Raw genomic sequence first — 15,624 nt, 5'->3', positions numbered from 1 at the left:
TGCCATCTCCTGGGCCTGGAGTCTAATGTCAGCTCCTGTGTTCTCTCTGGACCCCCCCCGGGCGGGAAGGCTGATGTGAGAGGCTCAAAGAGGGCCCAGTGGGGAAGCACCTAGGCTGGTGCCCAGCACATGGCGGAAGTACAGTCACTGCTGCCTCACTCCTCGCTCTCTCCTCCCTGAGCAGTTGTTGTCATTGGCTGCCGTTGAGTCAATTCCAACTCAAAGTGACCCTATAGGACAGAGTAGGATAGTCCCATAGGGTTTCCTAAGCCATGATCTTTACGGGGAGCAATTGCCAGGTCTTTTCTTCCACGGAGTGGCTGGTGGGTTCAAACCACCACCGTTTCCGTTGGCAGATGAGCACTGAATGATTGCACCACCATACATACTATTTGCTCAGCATACAGATTGCATAAGTGTAGTGAAAGGACACAACCTTTTGGCTTGGCTCCTACACTGTCCGCCCACCCCCATGAAAGCTTTGTTTGCATTGGGGGCTCCTGAGTCTATATCTCATTAAGTATAAGCCCAATGGATGGATGGACGGACGGATGGATGACTCAGCATCACTTCTGTTCACAGGTTTATTCCTTCGCTCCCTTTTCTTCTCACTCCAGCCTGCATTCTCCACCTTCCCCATCTCCACTCAGGCTGGCGTCTCCTTGGCCTGGGCACAGGAATCTGCTGAGGCCAGGAAGGGCAGAGACTCCCAGGAGAGGCCAGAGGAGGTCCCACGTCCCCAGCACCCTCTCTGCCTGATGGGGACAGGCAGTGAAGCCAGGTGGGAGCGCTGCTAGATCACAGACATTCCTAAGAGACTGTAGGCAGAGGACAGCTTTCTCCTTGGTCCTCCACTTGGCTGACTGATGATTCCTGGGCCTGTGGTGGGCGAGGGGCTGGGCGCTGAGCTCCGCGAGGGGACTCAGACCCAGGCCTCACACCTACAGGATGAGGGCCAGTGCAGGGGTCAGGAGGCCTGTCACTGGGCTGGCCCATCACGGTGCCCTCAGGTCTGCTGGGTGGGTCTGGGCTCCAGGGCTGAGTCCACCAGAGGAGCCGCCCCAGGCTGGAGGGGGCCTGCTGCAAAGGACATGGTGGCCGGAAGTCTGCAGAGGCGGAGAAATCAATTGGTGCACGTTCTCGGCGCCACAGGGATTGGACAAGGGCAGAGGGCCTGGGGTGGGGGGCAGCCCCAGCACATGCAGGGCCGCGGTGGCAGTTCTCCTAGGCCCTGCTCTGAGGAAGGACCCGAGTTTCATATTCCAGCAGAGCTGGCTCCGGAGACGGGCGCTCCCAGGGAGGCTCTGCCAATTTCCCTCCTAGAAAAGAGGCTGCCACGTGGGTAGGGGAGGACTCTTGGGGTCTCCAGCCAGTGGGTCAGACAGAGAGCCACACAGCCCCAACTAGACCACACACGGCCATCCTCCATGGGGCTCTGGGGGTTGTCTATAATGATGGTGATGGTGGAAGGACTGGCAGCGAACTGGCAAACAGGGAAACCCCTTGCCCTCTGTGGGCCTCAGGCTCGTCTCTGTAATGATGGAGTGACTGAGGATGGCATAGTGACTAAGGATGGTATAGTGACCCAGAAGGACATAGTGACCAAGAAGGGCATAGTGACCAAGGATGGCATAGTGACCAAGAAGGGCATAGTGACCAAGGATGGTATAGTGACCAAGGAGGACATAGTGAGCAAGTAGGGCATAATGACCAAGAAGGGGATAGTGACCAAGGATGGCATAGTGACCAAGGATGGTGTAGGGACCAAGGAGGACGTAGCGACCAAGGAGGACATAGTGACTGCCCCAGCGGGTCAAGTAGACCAAATGAGGCGGGTGGTCAGCACCTGCACCCAGCACCCAAAAAAGGTCTGCCACACAGTGTCGTACAAAACACACGTGCTGGCGGTTGCACAGATGGACGGACGGGGAACAGTGGAAGGATGGTGTGTGCTGCCTGGCTCCAGATCCAGGGAAAGAGCTGGGTCCGCCTCCTACCCGAGCACAGCCACTCTCTGCCAGCCCAACTGCCCCCGTACCTGACGGCCCTGAAGAGCTGGGCCTTTATCCTGGAGTAGAACTCGTGGGCCGATCTCCTCAGCAGGCCCTGCATCCAGCACAGATCCGCTGGCACGTCAGGCAGCCACGCCACAATCCTGGAGGATGGGACCATGTCAGCTCCACCCTGCAGCCCAGCGAGCCCACCTCCCCATGGGCCAGCGCAGAGCCACGGGGAGCCCACACGTGAGACACCAGATCCGGAGGGAGGGGGATGGGAGTGCTCGGGGTTGGAGGCAAGAAGCATCCGAGCAGTGTGGGCCCCCTTCACAGGGCAGGTTGGAACCACAGGGGTACCTACAGATGCACAAGGGGCCGGGAGGGGTGATCCATGAGGGACTTTGAAATTGGTGGAAGCAGCCAGGCCCTTAGGGTCATAGACTCCACAGGGCACCGCAAGGGGGAAGCTGGGGGGTGGAAGTGCAGGGCTTTGGGGTCAGGTAGGGCTAGGGGTGCAGCCTGGCTCCCCCGCTCACAACTGTGTGACAAGGAATCTCTCTGGGCCTGATTCCTCACCTGTCACATGGGGACACAACCATGTGGTTTCCTGCCTCTCACCTGCCCCTTCCCTGCCCACCTGGCCTGGAGTTCCTAACCTCCTCCATCTGTCTGCCCCTCCTCTTCCTCCTCTCCTTCCCCATCCCAGCTCAGTGCAATCTCTCCTCCCCCGACTGCCCCGCCCTCCCTGCCCCACGCCCCTCCATCCATTCTCTTCTCAGGAGCCATCAGCCTTGCTAAAACATTCATCAGATCATAGCCCTCTCTTGCTCAAAATCCTCCCATGGCTCCCCACTGCCCTCTTGACAGAGCCCAGCACCCAGAGCCAGGGAGCTCAAAACTGTGTCTGGCCCCAGGGCAGAGGAGAGCCCAAGCCTGCCTGCAGAGACCTCGCCTCACAGGGAAGCAGATGGCTGGGTCATCCCCTACCGCAAAGGCCTGGACTACACCCTCTCGGACGGAGACTACGCAACCCCCAGGCCTACTGGATGCTGCAGGGCCTCCCCTCCCCCACATCGTCCTCGGAGGACCCACTAAGCCCAGGGCTCAAAGTGGGCAGACATTTCATAGGGTCTGGTGTGACAAGTAAAACATAAGCTAGACCATCACCTTCCTTATTCTGAACTCTCTGCCTTCATAATTACAACCTACATGTTGACCATGTGGACTATAGAAAATACCAGGTGTCTATTCCTCTGTGGTCTGGGGAGGCCTCCCCACTGGTGCTCGTACAATGGATTTTTTTGAAACAGAAAATGCTAGACTTTGCATTTGTCCTTTTTTATTGCAAGTTGTGGTTTGGGTCTCACAGCTCAGCATGACAATAATTTGTGTCAGCAGAAAACTTTCTCCTGGCTTTGGGCACTGTCTCCAAGGCTCTGATGGGTGGAGCAATAGGCCAAAGGCCACACAGACATAGGGGACCAGCCAGGGTGCTGACCAGGAACCTTGACTTCCAACCTAGCTGCCCTCTGCCTCCCCACTGGGGCCTGTTCTGCAGAGAAGACCACCAAGCCTCCAGTTTCGCAGGCACACCAGGCAGGGAGGCAAAGCAGCCAGGTTCCACCCTGCCTGGCTCTGCCCACCCCGTATGCCAGCTGTCCCTCCTGCGGAGGGCCCTGGTCTCCACCTGCCACAACCTGGCTGCAAGCCAGCCCCTTTTGAGGACCCTGGGCCTTACCTCCTGGACCGGAAGTAGGCATACTCCACGGGCAGTGTGCAGGGCAGCAACAGGTATGTCAGCACCTGCCCAGGGCCTGACTGCCAGAATTGGGCCCAGATGCTGGGGTCCTTTGCACATGCCTTCCTCAGGGCTGCAAGAGAAGCCATGGCATGGCCCAGCCCACTTGGCAGCCCACACGGCCCTCCAGCCACCCCTGCTTAGCGTCATCCTAAGGGAACGTGGCCTGAGCCACACTCAACCTCAACCCCCACCCCCAATTCTGTAGAGGAAGAAACATCATTGATAAAGCCCCTACCATGTGCCAGCAGGGTGCTGGGCCCTCACGTGTGTCCTCTTACCATTGCCCATGAGGTGGGCACCATGTGCCCCTTCCATAGACGAGGAGACTGAGGTTCAGAGTGGAGAAGTGACTTGCCCAAGAGTTACTACCAGAAATGGCAGGGCCAGTGTGGACTCAGGGCCTGTCAGGATCCAGAGCTCTTGCCATCTCTCCTGTTCCTCTGAGAACTCTGCAGAGGACCTCCAAGATGGGACACATGCCTTCTTCAACAACAGACACACACAGTTATTACTAATAGTGGCAGCAGCTGTGACCCGGTGGCCATTTCCCAAGCCCCCTATTCACTGAACCGACCAGGGACAGTGGGCCAGCTCGAGAGCCCATAGGGCATTGGAGCAGGGCTGAACTGAAGCTCAAATCCTGGCTTCCGGACCATGGCTTACAACACTGGCCTCGAACCTGGCCGGTACAACCTAGAGACAGCACCTTCGAGGGTCACAAACCATGCAGTCCACGGACCTGCTCCATACCCATATAATGTGGGTCCTAGGACAAGTCCCCCATTTTCTCCTGGAGAATGGGGATAAAGGCAGGACCTGCCTCCAAGACAGGAGTAGGGATTCTATGACTTGTAGGGGAAGGTAAAGAACAAGCCCCTTCCCAGAGGAGGGTGTGACCAGCAGCAGGTGGGGCCTGCAGAGTTCCCTCCCCAACACAGAGGAGGCTCTCTGGTGCCTCCCTGTGATTGCATTGATGCTGCCAGGGCTCTGGAGGGTGACCCTGCACTTCAGAGTAGACCCAGACCCATCTGCACATACTCTGTGGTCTCCATCCTGGAAGAGAACCCTCTTCCTTCCCCAGCCCCAAAGCCTCAAGCACTGCTATTGTTCCCACTCTGGCCTGCACCATCATCACTTCTCCACCTCCTCTGTGTGGTCCAAATAGTGGCCTGACCTTGACCCTAACCCTAACCCTAATCCACTTCTCCTGAGTGTGCCAAATAGTAGCCTGACCCTGACCCTGACCCTGACCCTGACCCTGACTCTGACCCTAACCCTAAACCTATCCATCATCTCTCCTCCTCCCCTGTGCATTCCAGATAGTGGCTTAACCCTAACCGTAACTGTAACTCTGTGTATTCCAGATAGTGGCCTAACACTAACCCTAAACCTGTGTGTTCCAGAAAGTGGCCTAACCTTAACCCTAAACATGTATGTTCCAGGTAATGGCCTAACCCTAACACCCAACCCTACCTCAAACCTCAAGCCCTAACCCTAACCCTAAAACTGTGTGTTCCAGAGAGTGGCCTAACCCTAACCCTAAACCTGTATGTTCCAGGTAATGGCCTAACCCTAACACTAACTCTGTGTATTCCAGATAGTGGCCTAACACTAACCCTAACCCTAACCCTAAACCTGTGTGTTCCACAGAGTGGCCTAACCCTAACCCTAACACCCAACCCTACCTCAAACCTCAAGCCCTAAACCTAACCCTAACCCTAACTCTGTGTATTCCAGATAGTGGCCTAACGCTAACCCTAACCCTAAACCTGTGTGTTCCAGAGAGTGGCCTAACACTAACCCTAAACCTGTATGTTCCAGGTAATGGCCTAACCCTAACACCTACCCTACCCCAAACCTCAAGCCCTAACCCTAAACCTGTGTGTTCCAGAGAGTGGCCTAACCCTAACCCTAAACCTGTATGTTCCAGATAATGGCCTAACCCTAACCCTAACACCCAACCCTACCTCAAACCTCAAGCCCTAAACCTAACCTTAACCCTAACCCCCAGTCCTACCTCAAACCTCAAGCCCTAAACCTAACCCTAACCCTAACCCTGTGTGTTCCAGATAATGGCCTAACCCTAACCCTAACACCCAACCCTACCTCAAACCTCAAGCCCTAAACCTAACCCTAATCCCTAACCCTAAACCTAACCTCTAACCCTAACCCTAAGACTAATATCTAAGCCTAAACTGAAAGCTAACCCTTAACCTCACCTTAACCCTAACCCTAAACCAAACCCCAACCTAAACAAAAACCTAACCCTAACACCTAACCCTAATTCTAAACTTAACACTAAACCCTCACCCTCTCTTCCCATCTAAGTTCAGTGAACTAGAGTTCAGAGCAGCAGTGAACTCCAAAAAGGAGAATCAGTCACCCTCACCTCCATCAGACCCCCCAGTGACTCCTCGCCTCTCTTCTCAGGTAGCTTTTGGGGCCACTTGTCCAGCCCTCCCATCGTCCCCAAGCTCATCCCTGCTACCTGCCCCTCAGCCACTGTGCTGCAGCCACCCAGACCTCCCAGCTCTCCACCTCCCCCAGGACTTTTGCACGTGCTGTGCTCTCTGCTTGGACTCTCATCTCCCCCCCTCTTTGCCTCTTTCACATTTCACTTAGCTGCCGTTCAAGCTTGCCCTTCACCAGTGTTACATGTGCCTGTGGGCCCCTACAATTTCCTGTTACCGCATTTGTGATATTCAGGTCACCGAGCAAGACAGTACACTGAATCGTTCAGAGCAGAACTAATCCCTGGCTCTGTCATTTGCTAGCTGTGTGACCCTGGGCAAGCCACTTATCCTCTCTGTGCTGCGAGTTCCTCATCTGCACGATGGGGAGAATTCAGAGTGTTGCTGGGAGGATGAAATGAGTCAGTCTTCACCTGGGGAGTCTGGAGTCCTCTGTGTGGGCCACTCCTATGTCCCTCAGCACCCCCCTGCTCTTCCCTGGGCAGTGGGCAAAGAACTGGCTTTCTTAGGCACAGAGATGGATTTGAATTCCACGGGCAGGCTTTGCAACCTCAGTGATCACCTTGCCCTCTCTGAACTTCAGTTTCCTCATCAGTGAAATGGGTAAGATTAACACTTGCACTTACGGGTATGGTAAGGTTCCAATAACACAAGGTGTAAAACATGCCTGGCACTGAGTAGGTACTCAATAAATGTGGGTCCCTGTGCTCCTCCAGACCACGAGCTCCTTCAGGGCAGGGTCCTCAGCCCTGGCCCCTGGGTGAGGGCACCTAGTAGGTGAGCAAGCGCAGAAAGGAAGGGGCAGTACCAGCCTCCAGCTCTGGCGAAAGCTGCTTGAAGTCGGCCACGGCCTCGATGAACACATTGGGCACTGCCCAGTTGAGATTCAGGCCTGCCTTCCTGCCCTCGTCACAGCCAGCATCCTGGGTCCCTTCTGTGGGGGCTGGAGGTTCCTTAGACACCAAAACCCACAGTATCGGCTCCTTGATGAGTCCTGGGCCGGGGGCGGGGGGAGGATGACAGGTCAGCATGTCCAGAGTCTCTCCGGGCCAACTGCATTGCCCATACCATCTACACACACCCCTGCCCCATGCCAAACCCAGCTCTGGTGACCTGCCTGCAGCGGACGGACTCTCAGCTCATCCCAAATGACCCCTCCTGCACTCCCCCACCTGTTTCCTGGCCACTTTCTAGTGGGTAATCAGAGCCCAGGCCCTGAGGACACAGGCCAGCATTCAAATTCTGGCTCTACCACCTGCAAGCTATGTGTCCTGACCCCCCGTGCCTCAGTTTCCCTCTCTGTGAAAGGGGAACAGTGAGACCTGCTTTTTACAGTCATTTGGAGGACTAGGTGAAATCAGTATATAAAGCTGTAGCCAGGGCAGGGCACGTGTTATGTTCTCAGTAAATGCTTGCTGCCGCTGCGGCTGCTTTGGGCTGTCGCCGAGGGCTTGAGGACATGGGGACAGGCTCTGGAGCCTGATGGCCTGGATCTGAATCACAGCTCTGCCACTTGGAAGAACACTGCCTGTGGGATGACATTCAGACTCTCCAGCCCGGATCTCTCTCTGGTCCATTCATTGAACTCGCTCTCTCTCTCACACACACACACTCACACACACATATGTACACACACTCACACACATATGTACTCATACCTAGACACACATGTATACACACACATGCATACTCACAGGTACGTACATCTGCATACATAACACACACACATACACATGTGTGCACATCCACACCCCTCCTGCGACACTGAGTGACTGTTCCCTCAGAGGGCCGACCTCTGAACCTTGCTCTCCCTCTCTTCACTCTCCCTAGAATGTCCCCTGCCTCCACTTTCAACCTCTCCATACCCTTCACAGCCGGTCAAAGCCGAGCTCATCTGTCACCACCTCCAGGAAGCCCTCCTTGCCCCCCAGGCTGGTCAGGTGGCTCCTTCGGCCCTCAAAGCCCTGGGTATATCCCTCCATCAATGCACCCTCTCCCTGGGTAGTCTCTCTCTGGGCTGTCCCCTCTGTGTGTGACCCCTCTCTGGGTCCCCAGCATCCAGCTAAGACAAAGCACAGAGCAGATGCTGAGCAAGGCAAGGAGTGCTCCCAGCTCCCCAACAGCTCAAAGGCCCAAGAAGACTTCCCCTGGTGCTCACGTGGTGTGCGGTCCCCATTTGGCGTCAGTCACCTACTGTGGGGCGTGCCACTTACCCCTTCTCTCCAGGAATCGCAGGGCGTCCAGGTAGCCTTGTCTGCAGATGTCAGCCAATGTCTGAGAACACACAGGTGGTGGGGGGAGGGGGAGGTCTGCACCTGCCCTCCATCTGTCTTCACCTTCAGCCTACATTCCGCAAGCGACCCCTCAGCAGGGCTCAGGGGCCCGGGGGACTCCAGCACTTGCCAGAGACTGCAGGTGGGACAGATCCGCTCATGCTGCTCACCTCGGCACCCCCATTTCATTCCCCCTCCCCAGACTCCCTGGCCAGTGCCCTTACTCCAGCCCTGCCCCTCTCTGGCCATGGTTCCTGCCTCTGGAAGATGGGATAACAAGGCCTGGCCCAGGCCAGCTGGGACACCACCGTAGGTCACCGGTCCCTTGATGCTGGTTTCCAGGAGCAGTCTGAGACAGGCAGAGGATCCCAGGAGCCCAACCCTGCCCATCTCCATCAGAGCCCTCTGGGGTGAGAGGGCCGGGCGGGCCCAGGAAAGAGATCTGCAGCCCCTTGCTGTGGGACCTCAGGATAGCCTGCCCCTTGCTGTGGGACCTCAGGACAGCCGGGCCAGCTCCCCGAGAGCATCGGCTTCCTTCTCTGTGCACTCCAGGGTTGTGGGGAGGGCCAAAGTAAGTGAATATGACGCCGTAGTACACAACCGCGCAAGGTGTGAGGAGTGGGGGGTGGGCAGGGCATGGATGGGGTGAAGCGGTATAGTATCTGCTGTCAAATGACCCATTTTCCAGGAAAAAAAAAACAGTTGTCATCGAGTTGATCCCAACTCCTGTGATCCACTGTGTGTCACAGTAGATGTGCGATAGGTAAGGTTTTTAGTGGTTGATTTTTTGGAAGTAAATTATCAGGCCTTTCTTCAGAGGCACTTCGGGGTGAACTCGAGCTGCCAACCCTTCAGTCAGCAGCCAAGTACATTATCCAGGGGCAAAGGGCAGGAAATGTGTGCCTAGTTGTTACGGACTGAATTGTGTTCCCCTAAAATATATGTTGTAAATTCCCCTGGTGGTGTAGTGGTTAACAGCTTGGCTGCTAACCAAAAGTTCGGCTGTTCGAATCCACCAGCTGCTCACTGGAAACCCTATACGGCAGTTCTGCTATGTCCTATAGGGTCACTATGAGTCGGGATCGACTTGACAGCATCAGATATACCAAACCAAAATCAAACCCACTGCTGTCAAGTCGATTCTGACTCCATAGCGATAGGGTTTCCGAGGCCGTAAACGTCTGTGAAAGCAGACTGCTCCGTCTTTCTCCCGAATGCTGACCTTTCAGCCAGCAGTCAGTCCCTTTAAGCACTTCACCACCAGGCCTTCCCAACCCCTACCCCTGTGGTTATAATCCCACCTGGGAATGGGTTTTCTTCGTTATGTTAATGAGGCAGTATTAGTGTAGGGTGTGTCTTAAATCCATCTCTTTTGAGATATAAAAGAGCAGATGAAGCAAGCAAACGAGCAGTAGGGGGAAGACAGAGGCCACACCACGTGAGATCTCCAAGGACCCAAGAAACAGAACCTGAAAAGAGACAAGGACCTTCCCCCAGAGCCGACAGAAAGAGCCTTCCCCCAGAGCGGGGCTCTGAATTTGAACTTCTAGCCTCCTAATCTGAGAAAATAAATTTCTGCTTGTTAAAACCACCCACTTGTGATATTTCTGTTACAGCAGCAGAGGACTGACTTGACGCCAACAGGTTTGGTTTTTGGTATTTAGGTAACTAAGACACAGGTGTTCATCACGCTCTGAGCCTGTGCCTTGCCTCTACACGGGCCGTCGATCTGGCCACAATCTAGGGAAGCAGGGGACAGCACGGACCTGGGGCCAGCTGAGGGTTTGAATCCTGGCTTTGCCACTTCCAGGCTGTGTGACTTTGAACAAGTCACTCAACCTTTCTGAGCCCTGAGAAATGGAGATGCCAACAGTCCCTTCTCGTAGAGCCTAACACAGGGCACCACAGGCCAGGAGAAGGCCTGGCTGAAAACCAAGCTCAGGTGAGTGGGCCAGTCCTAACTCAACATTTGCCCAAGGAAGAAGGACCAGGAAGGGCGTAACTTGAGCCTTAGACTTCGGATATGAGTCCTGCCTGATCTGTCCTTGGCCGTGAGCACAGGACACGTGGCCTAACTGAAAGCCAGACTCCAACACACGGCTCTCAGCTGTGGCTCAGCCTCCACAAGCCCGGGGCCAGACCTACCTCAGGACTAGGGGGGAAGAGGCAGCAGAACCCCAGGAAGAAGTTTTTGGTGGACATCTGTAAGACGGTGTTGCAGATGTTTAGCTCATGCAGGCTGGCTGAGGTGCTTTGGGGACAGATGTCCACTGTTCCGTGGAGGGGAGCCACGGTGATGGTGGCGTTGGGGTCCTCTGAGGGCAGGTTGTTGCTCATACTGCCATCGAAGTAGCGCTGAAAATGTGGGAGGTGGGGTGGGCAGTGCTACCTTCTGGGGTCACCTGCCCTCCCCCTAGACCACCCCAGAGACACGAGCAGAGAGTGAGCTGCAGCGGGTCACTGTCTGGCTGCCCCGGAATCACGGGGTCCACTCTGGCCAAAGATGCAGAGCCCCCATAGGAATGAGGGGAAGGCCTGGCACATGGTAGGCGCTCTCAAAGCCCAGGGCAGAGGCTCAGTAGTCAACCCCCCAAAGTGTACTTACCTCCCCTCTGAATTCAGGGGGAATCACCCCACAGTAGAAAGGGAGATATAAGGTACAGAGCAAGGCCTGGGGAAACAAGAGTTGGGAGGAATACAATTGCTCGTGCTCCCCTATGCTCAGAGCCTGCTCAGGCCTGGGGGCCTCATCCCCAAAAGAGCTGCCAGAGGAGGCGTTATTCATCCTGGGTACACATGAAAGAACTGAGGCCCGGGAGGTGTCATGGCCCAGCCAAGTTCCCCAAGTCAAAAAGAGAGGGAATGCTGGCTCGTCTGTACAGCTATCCTTTTTTCTGGGGCTGGGATGCTTCCCCAGTAAAGGCCCTGACAAGGCCTGCAGTTAAAAGGCACATAAAGTCCAGCAGGATTTCTCCACCTCAGCACTTCTGATGCTCGGGCCAGACAGTGCTTTGTGCTGGGAGCTGTCCAGTTCAGAGGAGGGCGTTCAGCAGCCTCTGGGGCTTTTAGATGCCAAACCGTACCCACCCTCAAGTTGTGACAACCACAAATGTCTCTAACATGGCTAAATGAACCCTGGGGAGTAAAATCGTCCTCAGGTGAGTATCACTGACCTACAGTCTACAGAACTCATGGAACACAGACCCTTTCTCATGGGCCCCTTGGAGCAACCCTGCCGGCCCCCTCAGGGAGATGTGGAAACTGCCCTCCTCCCATCGGATGGTGATCTGGGGGCCAGCCTTACTCCCAGTTTTAATCTTTACTATTTTTTTTTTTAATCTTTACTAAGCACCTACTATGTGCCAGGCCCTGTGCTAGGTGCCATCAGGCAAGGGCGCTGGGACCCATGGTGGGGTCCCCAGCTGGCTTCTTCAGGGCCCCATGGACACATGCCCACAGCAAGGGCCTGGGCCCTGCCCCCTCACAGGCTCAGGATGGAGCACCCACGTCCCACCAGCACAAAGCAGGCCCCCTCCTGAGCACTACCAGCATCAACATAACCCGGCCATGTGTCAGGGCCCCCAGTCTTTGTGAAAGATGCAGTCCTGTCGGGAGGGGAGAGTACAGCTGTGATGGGGACTGTCCAGGCTGCCTCATCCTCAGCTGAGGCCTTTGGGGGTAGAAGCCTGTCTCCCCACATGTCTGTGCTGTGCTGGGGACAAGGGCCCTGCTTGGCCCTCCTACGGCCACCCCCACAGCCCACACCTGGCAGGTAGGGGGCAGGCCCCTTTCCCTGACCCTGTGGCTCTCATTTGCTCCCCGTCTTATATTTCAATGCTGGATCATCTCTTAATTCATTACTCAGAGATGTGCCCATTATCTGCCCCCTGCAACCCCAGACACACGCACTTTAGAATATAAGCCCCAAGAAGGCAGGGGCTTTTGTCTGTTTTGTTCCCTGTTCTATTGACAGTGCCTAGAACAGTGACAGGCACGTCCTAGTCTTTCAAAAAATGTTCGCCCCAGGATGGGGGCTGGGCAGGCATCCCACTGAAAACAGCAGCCCCTGCAGGGGGTCCTGTCAGAAGAAGCCTGGCCTGGCCCCTCCCTCCCCCCAGCCAGAACCATCTCTGCATAGCCAAGAGGCCTCCTCGAAGCAACCTGGGGTCCTCCTGAATCCTCTTACTCACAGAGTGGCTTGGTCAACTTGCTGCCCCTCTCTGTGCCTCAGTTCCCTCCCTTGTAAGCAAACTGAGGAGCCTCCAGCTGCTCCCGCCCTCCAACCTGTAGGTATTGTCTGCCCCTGGGAAGTGCTGAGGAAACCCCAGGCCCCAGCACCTGCCCACCTGGATAAGCTCGTCGCGGGTGGCGAAGTGGGTAACTATGACGTTCTTGCCGTCGGGCCAGCGGGTCAGTGAGATGCCCAGCCGATTAGAGGCCAGGATGTGTGCGTTAGCAGGCAGATGCTCTTGCAGCCTCAGCTTGATGTACTCAATGGGGGCGAAGGCCGGGTGGAGGACACCCAGACTCAGCCGCTTGATGACCTGGACCATGCCCAGAACCTGGGAGCAGCAGAAGTCTGCAAGCCGGGCAGGGGAAACTCCTCAGCCACACAGGTGGGCCCTCCCTTCTAGGTGCCATGGGGGCCAAAGTCCTCCTCAGCTCTCCAGCTCAGAATTTCTGTGCCCAGCCCTGGATTCAAATCCTGCCTCCCCCTTTTTCCCCAGGTGACCTTAGAAACAGCCCTCCCTCATGCTGAGCCTTGGATTCCTCCTCTGGGAAAATGGGGTGGCCCCAGCTCAAACCAGTAGTTCCCACCAGGATTAAGCGTGAACATGCTGGGACAAAGCGCCAGGCGGGAACCCCGGCCCCTCCCATCCCGAAACCCTCCTGTTAAGGTGTGCGAACGGATCCAATGCCTGCTGGCCTCCCCAAGTCCCTGGACTCACCGACCGGCTTCCCACAGGCCAAGGCGACTGCGTTGAGCGCTCCAGACGAGGAGCCGTAGAAGCGGTGAGCGCCCTGGAGGAGGCGCGGGGCGCGCTCACGCAGACAGTGGCTTACGCCCACGTGGTAGAGACCCAGGAAGCCGGCGCCTGAGAAGCACAGGCTCCAGCTGCCCTCCTTCTCGAAAGAGACCATGGCGGGTGGCGCAAGGAGGGAGCCAGTCGCGGAGGGGGGCGGGATGCGGCTGGGGATGGGTCGCCGGATGGGGAAGGGCCACTGATCAGGGGTGAAGCCGGGACGCGACCAGGATGGGGCGCCAGACTGGGAAGGATCACAGGTCAGGTGTGGGACCGTGATGGGGCGCCAGACGGGAAAGGCCACCGGTCAGGTATGGGGACCCTGAAGAGCTGGTGCCGGTGCACGGTCCTGATACGCTCTGCCTCGCCCGTGGATCGCATCACCCACCGCCCCAGCCAATGAGTGCCCGGGCCGCAACGCCCTTCCTCCAGGTGTGCGCCAGGTGCGCCCTAAATGTGCCCACACGTTGTGGGCGCTGCCCTCACCGTCCGCCCTGGGTCCGGATCATTGTCTCGCAGTTTCCGGGTGGCTGGGCTCCCGGGAGTAAGTCTCAGTCTTCTGGAATCTCTGGAGGTCTTGGCAGAAGCTTTAGTCCTGAGCCCACGTTACAGCTGAGGAAACAGGCGCAGCCAGGGAGAGTGACAAACAGGAAGCGGCAGCGCTGGAGCCACAACACCTAGTCTTGGGGTCAACCCAGACTTAATTCTGCAGCTGTGCTGGTGCAAGGACTTGGAGAGGCGTGGGAGGGAGATGGGTGGTCAGCATTCCAGAGTCAGCCCCCAACACCTCTCTGACTGTTGCCAAACTCCTCACCCTCTCTGGGCTGCAGGTTTTCAGCATAATGTGAGGGGCTTGGATGTGAGGTCCTACAGAACTATTTCTGTTCTGATCGCTGTACCCCACAGACCCACCATCAACTGCCCAGCCCTGGGAGGAGGGGCTGACTGCCTGGACTCCTGGGGGCGTTGTGGGCACCTGCAGGGGCTGAGTGCTGTCTTCCCAGGTCTCCTCACAAAGCTGCGTGAGCAGGGATGGTGGGCCCACAATGAGACACGGAGACTGGGTCCTGGAGAGGCTAAGGCACTGGCACAGGAAATGCCCACCACCCTACAAACCAGGGCAGGGGTTCTGGAGACTAAGTGCCCCCCGAGAAATTCTCCCAGGTGCTCACAGGGTGATGCAGAACATTGTGTGTGGGGGGGGAGGGGGCATAAAGAATCCCTACCCCCTTCCTAGGGGAACAGATGAGTGAAACCCAAGCAGCCCACAGTCTTAGAACGAGGCTTCTTTAAGGATACCATTTATGCAAACATTGAAAAGCACTCCCAAAACATTGTGTGTGTGTGCGTGTGTGTATATACACTGAAATCTGTGAGAGCTGGAACTCAATGGGACTACCTGGTTTTTCTGGGTCTGGAAAGTTTTTCACCTCTATCGGTGGGAAATATTTGAGCTTTCCTTCTCTGACAGGTTTCCATCTTACATAGGTTTCGGCTTTGGCAGGTTTATAGTATGCTGTTGTTAGGTGCTGTCGAGTTGGATCCTGTGTACAACAGAATGAAACACTGCCCTGTCCTCTGCCATCCTCACGATCATTGTTATCCTTGAGCCCATTGTTGCAGCCACTGGCCAATCCATCTCACTGAGGTCTTCCTCTTTTTTGCTGACCATCTACTTTATCAAGCATGATGTCCTTTTTCAGGGAAAAAACCATGTGAGACATAATGTCTCCATCTTTGCTTCAAAAGAGCATTCTGGCTGTACTTCTCCCACGGCAGATTTGTTCATTCTTTTGGCAGTCCATAGTATATTCAATATTCTTTGCCAACACTATAGCTCAAAGGTACCAATTCTTCTTCAGTCTTCTTCCTTATTCATTGTCCAGCTTTCCCATGCATATGAGGCAATTGAAAACACCATGGCTTGGGTCAGGCGCACCTTAGTCTTCAAGGTAACATCTTTGCTTTTTAACACTTTAAAGAGGTCTTTTGCAGCAGATTTGCCCAATGCAATGCGTCTTTTGATTTTGGACTGTTGCTTCCCTGAGTGTTGATTGT

The 15,624-nt window shown here is 55.8% G+C and overlaps 1 protein-coding gene across 1 annotated transcript; it reads right to left on the bottom strand.

Moving 5' to 3' along the window:
• Window positions 1–1,006: 1,006 nt before the first annotated feature.
• On the bottom strand, window positions 1,007–13,684 carry PNPLA5 (patatin like phospholipase domain containing 5). The gene is made up of 9 exons (XM_064284898.1): window positions 13,492–13,684; window positions 12,889–13,121; window positions 11,148–11,213; window positions 10,688–10,897; window positions 8,483–8,543; window positions 7,078–7,263; window positions 3,736–3,868; window positions 2,039–2,155; window positions 1,007–1,106 (listed from the first exon to the last, which is right to left on the bottom strand). The coding sequence occupies exons 1-9, from the start codon at window positions 13,682–13,684 to the stop codon at window positions 1,007–1,009; spliced, it is 1,299 nt and encodes a 432-aa protein (XP_064140968.1).
• Between the last annotated feature and the right edge of the window lie 1,940 nt (window positions 13,685–15,624).

The sequence above is a fragment of the Loxodonta africana genome, chromosome 4, assembly GCF_030014295.1.
Source record: "Loxodonta africana isolate mLoxAfr1 chromosome 4, mLoxAfr1.hap2, whole genome shotgun sequence".
In the NCBI taxonomy this organism is placed as follows: Eukaryota; Metazoa; Chordata; class Mammalia; order Proboscidea; family Elephantidae; genus Loxodonta; species Loxodonta africana.
Note: the sequence above shows the minus strand (reverse complement) of the source record. Positions and strands in the feature narration are given on the sequence as shown.

Bases quoted from the DNA above. Each gene is read 5' to 3' on its own strand.
- PNPLA5 (XM_064284898.1), bottom strand. From the start codon at position 13,684: ATGGTCTCTTTCGAGAAGGAGGGCAGCTGGAGCCTGTGCTTCTCAGGC. The intron at 10,898-11,147 runs GTAAGTACACTT...CCACATTTTCAG, and splicing joins CCCCTGAATTCAGAGGGGAG to CGCTACTTCGATGGCAGTAT. The intron at 7,264-8,482 runs GTAAGTGGCACG...CCCCCGGCCCAG, and splicing joins GCGATTCCTGGAGAGAAGGG to GACTCATCAAGGAGCCGATA.